General features: G+C 58.0%; 6 protein-coding genes across 6 annotated transcripts; 4 read left to right on the top strand and 2 right to left on the bottom strand.

Annotated features, from left to right (window-relative positions):
• Positions 1-28: 28 nt before the first annotated feature.
• Positions 29-797, bottom strand: VDAG_08703 (alpha-1,2 mannosyltransferase KTR1; the record flags this gene model as incomplete). Its single annotated transcript, XM_009651020.1, has 2 exons — positions 29-173; positions 214-797. 2 exons carry the CDS (start codon positions 795-797, stop codon positions 29-31), a joined length of 729 nt encoding a protein of 242 aa, XP_009649315.1.
• Positions 798-3007: 2210 nt separating this feature from the next.
• On the top strand, positions 3008-5015 carry VDAG_08702 (double-strand-break repair protein rad21; the record flags this gene model as incomplete). The annotated part of the gene is made up of 2 exons (XM_009651019.1): positions 3008-3271; positions 3324-5015. The coding sequence occupies 2 exons, from the start codon at positions 3008-3010 to the stop codon at positions 5013-5015; spliced, it is 1956 nt and encodes a 651-aa protein (XP_009649314.1).
• Positions 5016-6281: 1266 nt separating this feature from the next.
• On the top strand, positions 6282-6803 carry VDAG_08701 (uncharacterized protein; the record flags this gene model as incomplete). The annotated part of the gene is made up of 2 exons (XM_009651018.1): positions 6282-6461; positions 6609-6803. The coding sequence occupies 2 exons, from the start codon at positions 6282-6284 to the stop codon at positions 6801-6803; spliced, it is 375 nt and encodes a 124-aa protein (XP_009649313.1).
• Positions 6804-6943: 140 nt separating this feature from the next.
• Positions 6944-8017, bottom strand: VDAG_08700 (uncharacterized protein; the record flags this gene model as incomplete). The annotated part of the gene is made up of 1 exon (XM_009651017.1): positions 6944-8017. One exon carries the CDS (start codon positions 8015-8017, stop codon positions 6944-6946), a length of 1074 nt encoding a protein of 357 aa, XP_009649312.1.
• Positions 8018-8629: 612 nt separating this feature from the next.
• On the top strand, positions 8630-10247 carry VDAG_08699 (CCCH zinc finger protein; the record flags this gene model as incomplete). The annotated part of the gene is made up of 5 exons (XM_009651016.1): positions 8630-8678; positions 8736-8810; positions 8859-9492; positions 9538-9590; positions 9709-10247. 5 exons carry the CDS (start codon positions 8630-8632, stop codon positions 10245-10247), a joined length of 1350 nt encoding a protein of 449 aa, XP_009649311.1.
• A 1098-nt stretch (positions 10248-11345) lies between these two features.
• VDAG_08698 (uncharacterized protein) lies at positions 11346-12536 on the top strand (the record flags this gene model as incomplete). The annotated part of the gene is made up of 2 exons (XM_009651015.1): positions 11346-12350; positions 12435-12536. 2 exons carry the CDS (start codon positions 11346-11348, stop codon positions 12534-12536), a joined length of 1107 nt encoding a protein of 368 aa, XP_009649310.1.
• Positions 12537-12945: the final 409 nt, after the last annotated feature.

Raw genomic sequence — 12945 nt, 5'->3', positions numbered from 1 at the left:
GAGCTGGCTGTGTTGGTTGGCGTGCTCGTTAGCGAGTTCCTGTGCAGTCGAATGGGGGCGAGGGGAGCGAGGGGAGCAAGGGGAGCGAAGGGGCACGAAACGGACGGCTTCTCGAAACTGAACCCCCCCCCCCCCCCCCCAAGTTGAGAGTGTTGGTGGAACTCCCGCGCTCGCTTGTATGTGATAAAGATAAAGAATAAAAAAAGGACGTACCCCGAGTAGAAGCGGCACATGGGGTGATACCCCTCCTCCCCGCCGTGAAAGACCTTTCTCTCCTCCTGCTCTTTTATCGCTGCGCGCGCCGCGTCGGCGTCCATGCCCTCGGGAAACCCCCATACCTCGGGCGGGATGACTTCGAAACTGACGTTGGCGGACGTGGACCCCCGTATGGTGTCGATGAATTCTTGCTCCCACTCTTCGTCGTTGAAGAAGATGATGGGATACGTGAACCACCGATTGAAGTGCTGCTCGAGGGATATGATGGTGTGCTGCGCCTGCTCGCGCTCCGAGTTCCGCGCCATCATCACGAACACGGCATTTTCGCGCGGGGCGGACAGGTCGGGCTCGCGGCAAGAGGTTGCGAAGGGGGGATCGAGGGGAGTCGATGGACGGTGGACGGAAAAGGAACGACGGTGAAGATAGGATTCCGTAATGGCGAGGAGGAACACGAGGAGTATGAATCGGAGTGGGAGTCGGCGGAGGAGGCGCTGCGCGTGGAGGCTGTAAGTCCTGAAGACGGCCACAGTCCGAGGCCATGGGCCGGGCGACCACTTTTCCGGGAAACTACGTAGAAGCATTGTCAACAAAAGCATACAAGATACAAGGCGCCGTGACAATCACTCGATACTCGATGGCCAGTGTCAGAGAGCGTTGGGGTGAGCAGAGGGAAGAGATCTCCTGTAGGAACAGCCGCAGTCGACTGTCAGGTAGGAGGTCGTGATACATCTGAATTCTGGCCTTCCGCAACCCTTACATGCGCACTCTCGTAGCCCCGGTCCCTAGCCAGCCCGCCTCATCCAATAGCTGTATATGTGCCTCCTGATATAACGCGCCCCTGGCTTGAACTAGGAGGCTGTGACGGTAACGCGATGGACGTTCCTTTCGGGGTGACATTCTCGGTGGACATCAACCCTTAGAACCTTTCGTGGCAAACGTTAATTCTGGTAAGACCGCGCACTACGCATAATGAGTTTGATGAACACAATGACACGTACTCGGAGACTGAGAGCAGAAAACTCGGTTCTCTCCTCTGCAGTTATCCGAAACCATAGTCCAGGTTGGTGAGTTGGCTGCATAGAGCAAAAGACATTATACGACGTTGAAAAAGACATGGAATTGGGCGCTTCCAGCAAATCAGACCTTCTACCGGCAAGGTCCGCGCGCACACCCGCTGCATTATTGAGGCTATGATGATTAGTAATAACTAAAAAGATGGAATATATGGAATGGTTGTCGATTTAACAAGGTAGTAGATAGGGTAAAGGTGAGCAATAATGCGACGATAGGTCCAGCCATTCGATGAATGCAACTTACCATATTCCTCACAGGGATTGTCTATTGTTGACCCGATGTGACATGGCGAAGATTGTCAGCCAATAACTCTCACCAGATCTACGACGGAGCTTCTACCGGCAACACACGAAAGTGATCCTGCGATATAGTGAGTGACAACATGACGTACAGGTGAGAGTCATGCCTAGTTGCCGCATAGCAAACCCCAGATGCAGTTATATTCTCACAGCACGATGGACTGTCGCCAAGCTGGGTATTTGGCTGCCTGGCTCCTTCTGTTCCATTTTCTCCGAAACTGTTGCCTGGAGAAGCTTGAATGCCAGTTGTTATCCACAATAGTTGAGACCAAGCGGGAGGTTCTAGGATCTGATGGAGAATTGGGTCTACCAGAACCATTTTGCATCGGCAACAAAGACCAGCGTGTAAGTCAAAGAGTGTACATGGAATACTTTTGAGATCGGCATATGGTGTAATCTATGAGCGCACTAATCGTTCGAGATTGAAACAACCCAAGTCTGGGAAATTCTGGGAAGATAATACGTAAAAATGGCTTTGCAAGAGAGGTTGAGTGCGAAAAGCAATATGAGAGGCTTGCATTGATAGATTGCAGTAATGTTTGGCTGCTCTTGCTAGGGTTGAGATGCGCAAGGCAGAAGCTAAGATGAGTGTTTTTGCCAGAGAATTCATGTGGCTAAATGACACAAGTAAGCTTTTTTAAGATATACGGGTTTATTGCCTACATCAACATCATTGTTTGTCGATACAAATACCTACCTAGTACTTGCAACAGCTGAGGGAACGAATGCAATGTTGTCATTGACGTTTGCAGTGGGGGGATCTGCTCCCAGACAATTGGGCCGTGCTTGCACTCTTCATTACATAATCGAAGAATCAGTCACGTGCCGTGGCTGGTGTCACCTAGAGAGTTATCCCAACCAATTAGAAGCTGCCCCTGGATCCCCCAGCCCCGTCATTTTGGCATGTCCCGGGATGGTTCGTTGATGAAGCGACCGACTCTTGCTCACCCCCCCAACGCCCCTCCTCTCCTGCTCATTCTTTCCTGGCTATCCCTCCAACACCCTAGCATCGCGCGACGACTCACTTGCTCAACATCACCATCGCTTTCGTCGCAACATCACTACGCGCCACAGGCGGAAAATACTGGCTGCGAAGAGACTGTGCGCACCTATTGTTACGCGCCTCGAACAAGACTTGTCTTCGATAGACCGATTCCACCCGAAGAAGACGCGCGCGCCATTAGTCTCCAAACCTCCACAATAACGCGCTTCACTGTTTACACCTTCCGCCACCCACGACTCGGCACATCGCGTCCTCCTCACCCGCATCGACTTCAACCCATCGACGTCCACCCTGGGCGCGTCTGACTTTTCTTGCACGTATACTCAGCTGCATTGCTTGCTTTGCATCTGGCTTGCGTCGCTTCCCATAGTTTCATCCTCGCCGCTCAAGGCCCCATCAGACGCTCGCTGCCGCCATGTTCTACTCAGAAGCTTTGCTGCAGAAGAGCGGCCCGCTCGCTCGAGTATGGCTGTCGGCCAATCTTGAGAAGCGCCTCTCCAAGACACACATCCTTCAGTCCAACCTCCAGGACAGTGTTGAGGCCATCATCATGCCGTCGCAGGCACCCATGGCTCTACGCCTCAGTGGTCAGCTTTTGCTTGGTGTCGTCAGGATCTACAGCCGGAAAGCCCGGTACCTCCTCGACGACTGCAATGAAGCTTCTATGAAGATTAAAATGGTATGTAGTCAGAATCGCGTTTTGGACGCGTCACGTTGACTAACTCGCGCAGGCATTCCGCTCCAGTGACAACCACGACATTCCAGAGGGCACCTTGCACATCACCAACCGCGAAGCGCTGATGCTTCCCGATAAGATCACGCCTCACGACAACCTCGAGCTGCCCCCTGCACCTGACGCCACCTGGCTGCTCTCGCAACTCGGCGACGATGTTATAGCGCAGCCCATGGGCCGCAAAGGACGCGCCAGCAACCGCGATATCAACTTGCAGGAGGATTTCAACAACAGCCAATTCCTCCAGGACTCCACGCCAATGGACATCGACCTGGTCATGGGCGATGGCGACATGATTGAGCTGGACCTTGACTTTGGCGATGGGGACGACGACCTTACCAGGATAGAGAAGAGCATTGAAATGGGTCGTGACGCGCCAGATGCGCGACCAGCAGAGGACGACGTGTTCAGCGAACTGGATGTGACAGCCCGTCAGAAGGACCTACCGGGCCGCGAGGAGTCGCTGGCCCTTGACTTCGGTGATGGAGAGCCACGTATTGCCGACAATGACGGTGACATAACCATGGGCATGGATGATGCCGACTTCCACTTCAACGACGTCGATCACTCCGAGCTTCCCGCTCCTTTAGCTCAACCGGACATCAACCGTGCGCGCATCTCTGAGTCGCCCCTCTCCGACATTGACGAGGACATCACTGCGAGACTGAACGAGGAAGTCTCTCAATGGCAGAACGCGGACCTCTACGAGCCAACCGAAGAACAAGATCAGTCTCTGGTGCGTCACACGCAAAGGGCGAGGAAGAGAAAGGTGCTGGTTCCAGACGACCAGACCATGCTTTCCAGCAATGCTATCAAGGAACAGCAGGCGAATCGCGACAACATCCTGAAGCCCCAGTCCTTCTTGCCAAGGGATCCCTTCGTTCTGGCCCTGGTTGACATGCAGAAGAGCGGTGGGTTCGTCTCCAACATCTTGCTCGACGGTCGTAGTGCGGCCTGGGCTCCTGAACTGCGAGGCCTGCTGTCTTTCGGACCTGGACGCGCGCCAGAGCTCAAGAGGAAACGCGACAGCGGGATTGCTGATATGGAGAGCGACAATGACAACGCTGCATCCAAGTCTCCGCGCCTAGAAATCGGCGAGGACGACGATTTTGCTGTTGGCGATGCTGGTCTCAACAGATCTAGCATCGTGGCCGATGACGGCACGGTCCTCGAGATTGCTGCCGATGACGACGACATGGGCCTCCAGATGGGTGATGATGATGGCCAGACCGGCGAGATTGAGGGTAACACGATACCCGCTTTCGACGACACTGTCGCCCCCATCGTCCACCCTCAGGACAGCGGGCCTGTGTCGCTCGGCACCAAGCATGCCGTACACATTCTTCGCGACCTCTTCGGCGCCGACGCTGAGAACGACGACGAGAAGCGCAGCAAGACGTCCGTTGTCTTCCAGGATCTCCTCCCCGAGAAGCGCACCACCAAAGCCGACGCGACCAAGATGTTCTTCGAGTGCCTCGTGCTCGCAACGAAGGATGCCATCAAGGTCGAGCAGGGCGACGCCCTCGGCGCTCCCATTCGTGTCCGCGGCAAGCGTGGCCTCTGGGGCGCGTGGGCTGAGCGCGAGGCTGGTGGCGAAATCGCCGAGGAGGAGCAAGTTGCCGACGAGGCTGAGCAGCGTGAGCCATCACCAGCCGCCGTCAGCGCACAGGCCGTTGCCGTTGGTGCGTGAACGAGCAAGGCGAGTGCTGGCTGGCTGGCCTGGGAGTAATGTGCATCATGACGGACGCGCGAAAAGATGACGACCCTTTTTTTATTTCTTTGGCGCGCGGATCCTCATCATGCCTGGACTTGTATTACTACTCGGACCGTTTTGACTCGGCTCAGGCTCTGAGGCCTGGACGATGCGGCGTTGGGGGCGTTATTCCCGTCGAGAGGGGACTTTTTCGATACCACGGCACGGGACGACTGATTGATTGCGAAGGATGTCAAGAGGATGGCTGTCAGGCGAACGTGGTGAGTTGGGTAAGAGATGAAAAGCATGGCCTGCAGGTGGGAAACTGTTCGAGCGGCATCGTTTCTTTGTGCTGTCTGAGCGAGGCTGTTGGATAGGGTTTGTTGGATTTAGTGAAGGCATGCATGGTAGGACGCTTCTTGTAGCCGTGTGGTTAATACAGCATGTTAGCTTAACGCTATGGATCGTGTTGTGATGTTGCAATCTGAGGTCGTGCTGCTCGGTGTTGAGCGAGATCAATAGAGTCTCTGAGAGCTGCATCGGCGGGTTGCTAGCTGAGACAACGACAACACATGGCTTCAATATGCTCTTGGTGGTTCTCACCCGTCAAGCTGCATTGCGGCTTTGTTGACTCGTAGATTAGTGTCATGAAAAGACTTACGCCGGAGAGCTGGTTCGTCTCAGCCTGTGTCTATTCAGAGGAACTTCAGGCATTGGCATCCGTAGAACGTACGGCTGTGTCTACTTGGCATGCTTCCAACCTGATCGACAAGCACGGTGTTTATCAATCGCAAACACGACGACTCCACGAGCCAGTAGTCAGCCAAGAAAGACCCTTGGAAACCTGACATCATCCGCTGTGGGTTGAGTAGACGCGCCCCTCCACAGCTGGAGCATCTTCGCATCAGCCTGTTTCTGGCTTGCCTCGTCATTCTTCCCAGCAATACCCTGCATCCAGATCTGCCCTGTTCATCCAAACAAGAAGCACAAAAAGCATCTCTTCCCGGCACTATTGTTCTTTCTCGTTTGCTCTTTGTCCCCTTCTGTTCTAGAGAAGCAAACTCCACCTTTGGTTCCTGCATTAGACTCAAACGCCATTTTCCGCCCGCCCGCCAAACCGCTGATCGCGCATCGCTCCGTTGACAACCCCGCATCCACACTTTTGACTTCCACCTAGCACTCGTTCCTCCTGCTTCCCGCACCCCTCTAGAAGGAAAAAAAAAGCACCACACAACCCGGCGCAGACAGACAGTCCCTGCAACGATGCCCGCCCCTTCGCAGCTCGCCATTGCCACGCAGGCCGTCACCCGCCTCCTGCGCGAGGAGATCTCGTATGAGCAGGAGCTCATCCAGCAGCAGGGCAAGGTCACGAGGCTCGAGGCCGAGGTGCAGTCTGGTCTGCCAGACGAGGATGGCAACCGCGCGCACATGCTGAAGCAGCTGGTAAGCTCCCCCCCCTACATGACCTGCAACGAGCACCAGGTCGCGCCTCCTGGAAAGGATCAGCTTGAGAGCAAAAGAGTCGTCGCTGCTTGCCCCTGGTTGGTGGGGACGCCGGTGGGATTGGATTCACGGCTGACGTTTATGTAGAAGCAGGCTGTTGTCGAGACGGAGAACGTGTTCCCCCGCATCAAGGAGCGCATCGGCGACGCGACGACCAAGCTTGAGGAGCAGATTGCGTTGGCGGAGAGCAACGGCACGCCTGCTGAGGAGTTGGAGCTTGCGAGGGTGGCGTTGACCAAGGGCCAGGAGGCGCAGAACACGGTCCGCAACGGCATTGCTTAAATAATGGGGGGATGAAAGCGTGGAAACTTATATTCAGAACATGCATCATGGAACGAGGCAGTCTTTCTACGTGATGGCAAGGAGACGCCGGAAACACCAAGTCTCGTGGCAAAGTCAAGTAAAGTCGATTTCGACATGTCCTAGCTGTCGACCTCCATGCTGTCGCCGCCTGGCGCAGCCACCGTGATCTGAGGCGTGTCAGCGCCCGAATTATGGGCATTTGTCTGCCGCGAGTCATCCATCTCGACGTCCTCGCCTTCCTCAATATCATCGTCGCCGTCGTCATCTGCCTGGTGGCGTGGCGTGCCCGCCTGGCTAGGCGCCAGGCTGCCGCCACGCGACAGACTCCCGAGCGCCTCCGGCCGCGGCTTCAGCCCATGTCCCTCCTCCGCTTGGCTCTCCGGCGCCGGCGTCCTGCCACCGCTCGTGCCGTTCGGTCTCGGCGTGCCAGCATCACCCTCTGGCCTCGGCGTCGTGCCACGACTGCCTCCCGCCCGCGACACCTCGCCGTCCTCCTCGCCGTCCTCGTTCATGCCCTCCCTGCGCTCGACCTCCTCCTTCTCGTCGCGAATCTGTCGCCGCAGCCGCATGGCCTCGTCCATGATCCTGGCAAACTGCTCCTTGCGCTCGGCCCACGTGTCGTTGTACGTGTCGCTCTCGCGCTCGAGCCCGGCGCACTCCTCCTCGAGCTTCCGCAGCGCGACGCGCTGGTCGTCGCGCGGCCGCAGCATGCTCTTGTTGGTAATGTCGTCGGCGAGGCGGTCAAACTCCTTGCGCTGGCGCAGCGTGGCGCGCGCGACGTCGAGGCGCGCGCGCAGGGCGGCGTTGTTGTCGCGGACGGCCTGGCACTCGTCGAGGATGCGCTGCTGGTCGGCGGCGTAGCGGGCGCGCTCGCGCTCGTTGGCGTCGAGGAGGAACTGCAGGCGCGCGATGCTGCTGTCGTAGGCGGCGAAGTCGAGGGCCAGGTCTTCCCGGAGCAGGGCGCGCTCGCGGTGCAGGGCCCCCGGGTCGACGGACGCAGGGGCAGCCATGGCGTCGGCATCGGCAGCGTCGGGGGGCGGCGTGGGTTGCTGGGCGGCCTTGGTGGCGATGATGGTGGAGATGGCTGCGAGGCGCTTGGTGATGCGCTTGAGGGGCTTCTCCTCGATGTTCAGCAGGCGGGATTTGTGTAGTTCGTTTTCCTCGGCGTCGTTGAGGAGCTCCCAGGACGACATGGCGGCGGTGGGAGGGAAGCGGTGTGCGTCTGGGCTGGCCGTGTTTGCTGGGTGCGGTTTGTTGCGAGGTTATGGGAGCGGTCGGGTAGGCACAAAATTGGGGCCTGGGGTTTCGAGAGAAGAAAAGGCCCAGATCGGGTTTCACGAGAGATAGACGGCCTAGATTTGCCGCAGTCGTTGAAGGAGCGGACCAGCAAGGGAAAGAGACCGATGATGTGAGGTCGTAGTGCGGATCGAGGGTAAAGCAGCAGGGACAAAAGACAGCTTCCTGCACAGCAGCCATTGTTAGCCTTGCAGATGTGCTGCTTGTTGATTGGGCCAAGGATCAGCGTGGTTGGAAGGAAAGTGGATCCGACTCCCAGCCCACTTCGCGTCGGCTTTGAAGTCGCCTCCGTCACTTGTACTTGGGCTTTCACCCCTCCTCTGTCAACCCAACGCTGCAACTTTCCCTCAACACAAACAACTCTCGAAACCCTGACCTCGACAATATTGGGACCGCATTTCTTGCTGCGAAAGACCATCGAAATCATAGCGAACCAAACCCAGCAGGCGTCGCAACTCTCGTCCTCCTCGAGCCCCGAATCGCTTTATCCCAACAGCTAGCGTCTCAACATGTCTTCAGAAGAGCAGGAACTTCTAGCCAAGATCAGCAGACTGGCTGGTCAGTTTACCCATTCATAGACTTTTGATTATCTAAACCATCTCACCAATATAATAGGCAAGATCAACCGCCACAAGAGCCAGCAGTCCGGCGCGCAGTCCCCGACAGCCCATCAACCAGCTCACAGTTCGCGTTTGTCATCCACGCACCGGCTTCGATCCTTCTCTCTAACCACACCAGACAACACCTATCGATCGAGCAGCCATCACTATCATCCCTACCGCGGCGGCCGATATGGCCCTGCCCACCGAAATCGAACACTGAACAGCGGCAGTCATACGCCGACGGCAGAGGCACAACAGGCATCCAACGCCGTCATTTCCAACGCTTCAGGCTCGTGGGTCGCGACAACAAATCGCCACAACATGCAGCTTATCAACTCGAATGTGTTTGAGGAAAAGACCCAGAAGCGCACAGAGGCCATCGAGGCCACCCGAAAACAGCATCTCGCGTCCCAGAACGCACGCGAGGCCTCTCCGCTGACGTCTCACCTCCACCAGCGCCAAGGGCCCCGTGTCGCGGCTGGTTTCGCTCGTGCTAACCCACAGCCTAACCTCACCAACGCAGGTCAAGACCACGTCATCGATATTCAAGGCATCAGCTTCCGCGTTATTTGCAACGGCAGCAAGCTCGTCAAAGTGGCCGGCACGTCGTCTCGCACCTCACCTCCCCACCTCGGACCTACCTGCTCACATCTACCAGGCGACCTCCATTCGGCCAGCGCCACACCCAAGGTTGCCGTTGTCGGCGGCGTTCAGTTCCGTCGCAGCAAGAATGGCAACCTCTATCGGCAGGGCGTGATCAAACTCCATCCGTATGTGTGCCCCCCTCGTACTGCATATATGCTAACACATGACAGACATGCGGGCGTGAAAAAGGTCAACGTGCCTTGCCGCATGTTTTCGTCGACTGGTATTTTTAGACTTCTCCTCGGCGCCGCACGACATCAGGCGCGCGCGCGCGCCCAGCCCCTTTCAAGATGGAGTGCTTCCGCATGGAGGAGGGAACGCTACTAACCGAACGACTCTAGGTTCCTGCCCCAAGGGCCCGAACTGTCGCTACATCCACAACGCGTCCAAGGTGGCGGTGTGCCGCGACTTTCTCCAGAAGGGAAAGTGCGCCAACGGCGAGGATTGCGACCTGTCTCATGATCTGTGCCCGCAGCGCACGCCGACGTGCCTGCACTTCATCAAGGGCAACTGTGCGAACCATGAGTGTCCGTATGCTCACAATAACGTGTCTCCAGGTGCGCTGGTATGCCGGCCGTTTGGCCTCTACGGCTTCTGCGAGGCAGGACAAGAGTGCACCGAGAGGCACGTGTCCGAATGTCCCGACTTTAGCAACACGGGGGTGTGCAAGACCAAGGGCTGCAAGCTGCTGCACCGCGAGAGGGCAAGCGTCCTGCGGAAGGCGGGCGAGCAGCAGGAAGAAGACGCCGACATGTCGAGCGACGACGACGTGGCCGACAGCGACGATGTCGACTCGGACGAGGTCGACGAGTTTCTCGGTGGCGACGGCGAGGTCGATGACGCGGAGGTCAAGGCGCAGAGCGACTTTATCTCCTTTTGATTGTGATGCTCGCTTGCACCCCTTGATGCGTTGCTGCTGCTGCTGCTGCTGCTGCTGCTGCGATCGACACGGCGTGTGTCGGCGGCGTGGATTGGTTAGGATACCTACCTACCTTAGGATAAGATGATGGTGACGACATGAAGATACCCTGAACACGGACGATGAAGAGCAAAAAAGTGGGCGACAAGAAAAAGAAAAATTGCGAAGACGATGAAGAGTCAATACGCATGATAATTACTATTGTTTATGGGAGATGTGAGATGTGATGTGCCTCTTTGATTTGATCCCTTTACCCAAGCTACCATCAGTAATAAGTACCTCTCTTACATGAAGTTCTCAGGTACCTTAGGTACTTACCTAGGCAGGTACAGTAGGTAGGTGGGCAGGTACCTAGGCAGCTGGGTAGGCAAGGGAGGTACCGTAGCCCACCTCCAAAGGCTGACGATGTACTACCCAAGCACCATGCGACATGACCTAGCATCGACAGAGCGGGGATATCCCTCAAGGCACCACTTGTTTCCAGATTACCGTGGCTGATCACTATACATCTCTGCATCTCTAGACAAACTCAATCGACATGTTCACTGCAACAGTCTTCCGACAAGGCACCATGACGAACGAAGAAGAGGGGGCGGCGCAGTGACGATCCTGCCTAGCTCAGCCCCGCCACCAGGCGATGAACAGACGACGACCCCTATAGGGATATTGGAGCCGCCGCCTACAGGGCGCCCCGGGCGTTTACAACGCGCGTACAGACGCCTTGCAAGGTCTTTTTCGGGGTTCCCTCGTTCAGCACGGCACGTCGGCCCCCAGGATCAGCCCCGCCATGAAGCCTCGCGGCGTCAGCCATCTGATCTGATCTGATCCCGACCATGGCTGCGTCCCAGTTGGCTGCGCTGACCTTTGTTCGTCTGTCGAGATAGATTTTCAGACGAGGATTGAGACAAACGCCCTTTCTCTGACGGCACAACCCTAGCGACGACCTCTTCCTCACACCCAGCGACGGCCTCTTCCTCAACACCATCGACGCCTCACCCGACACAACCTGCGATATCGCGAACCACAGGCAACGGCAGACAACCCCTTGCCCATCCCATCATGGGACTCCGCGACTTCCTTCGCAAGAAGGATGGTGAAGGCCACGACGACGAAAGCAATCACGACCACCATGACAGCCAGCCTGACGCCTCCCACACCTCTCCCCCGCCGACGGGCGCGCCCGAGTTCAAGTTTGTCCGCTCCGAATCCAAAGACGACATGCCCACGGCGACGGCGGCGTCCCAGCTGTCGCCGAGCCCGAACAGCAACAGCAACATAAACAACAATACCCTCCTCCAAGCCGCCGACCCTATCCCTCAGCGTAACCGCCTGAGCCTCGACGTCTTCTCGTCGTCCCGGTCCCGCAGCGGCTCCGTCTCGTCTCAGGCGAGCAACGGCCCCGAGAAGTCCCGCCGCCGCATCTCTGAGCGCCTCCACCTCAGCCGCGCCCCCTCGAGCTCCGAACACGTACCCCAAGATCTCCCCGCCATCGTCGCCTCCGACTCGGCCGAGGACCAGTGGGAGCGCCGTGCCACCATGCTCGCGAACATGACGGAGCGCGCGCGCAGCAACTCGCGCCCGCCGACGCCGCCCTCGTCAGGCCAGCACGCGGTCCCGCCGACAACGACGGCCCAGGGGACAGCCTCGTCCCCTTCCGGCCCGGCGGCCACGTCCCCCCTGGTCCGCAAGGGCCCCGTCTCGTCCAAGGACGTCGACGAGGGCATCCAGGAGGCCATCCGGCTGCACGAAGAGGGCCACCTCGCCAAGTCGACGGCCATGTTCGCCTGGCTCGCCGACCCCAAGGGCGCCAACAACCCGCTGAGCCAGGTGCTCTACGGCCTCGCCCTGCGCCACGGCTGGGGCTGCGAGCCCGACGTCGAGCGCGGCGTCACCTACCTCACGGCTGCCGCCAGCAACGCCGCGACCGTCGAGCAGCTCGCGCTCCAGGCCGGCCTGAAGAAGGGCGGCGCCTACAAGGGGGAGCTCGTGCTTGCCATTTTCGAGCTCGGCAACTCGTTCCGCCACGGCTGGGGGACGGCTAAGGATCCTGTGGCTGCGAAGCAGGTGTGTACTTTCTTGTGACGGAACCATGGACAGCCATGGACAGAGTCGTGGATGGGATCAATGTGCTGACATGGAATGCGGCAGTACTACGAGACGGCTGCGAATCTGGGAGATACCGGTGAGTTCTGCTGCCACCCCTTTTGCCCCTTTCCTCCTGGCCCGTTGAAGCCCATGCTTCCTCGTTGAAGCCCGACCAAGAACGACATGACCTGACAGCTCGCTTCGGTAGACGCCATGAACGAGGCGGCCTGGTGCTACCTCGAAGGCTTCGGCTGCAAGAAAGACAAGGTACGTCACACTGCGCGTCTCTATCCTTCACCCCATCGGAGCACCTGCTGCGCGCTCGTCATGTCATCTGCTGCGCCCGTCATCGTCAGGCCCGTCATCGTCAGGCCGTCAGGCCCAGACTCCAGCCTCTCTTGGTCGCTGGTCCAGAGGGATGTGGCTCAAAGCAGGGTCAGACGAGGTTGCAGCATCCGTCAAACGCCTCCTCTGCTCCCCCTCCCTTCCAACCCCAGACCTTGGCTGCAGATTGGCCCGGCACTCCCACGTTGGGCATCAATGGGACGGCCGCAGCAGAGGAGAACCCCCCCCC

The sequence above is a fragment of the Verticillium dahliae genome, genomic scaffold (assembly GCF_000150675.1).
Source record: "Verticillium dahliae VdLs.17 supercont1.22 genomic scaffold, whole genome shotgun sequence".
Classification (NCBI taxonomy): domain Eukaryota; kingdom Fungi; phylum Ascomycota; class Sordariomycetes; order Glomerellales; family Plectosphaerellaceae; genus Verticillium; species Verticillium dahliae.
Note: the sequence above shows the minus strand (reverse complement) of the source record. Positions and strands in the feature narration are given on the sequence as shown.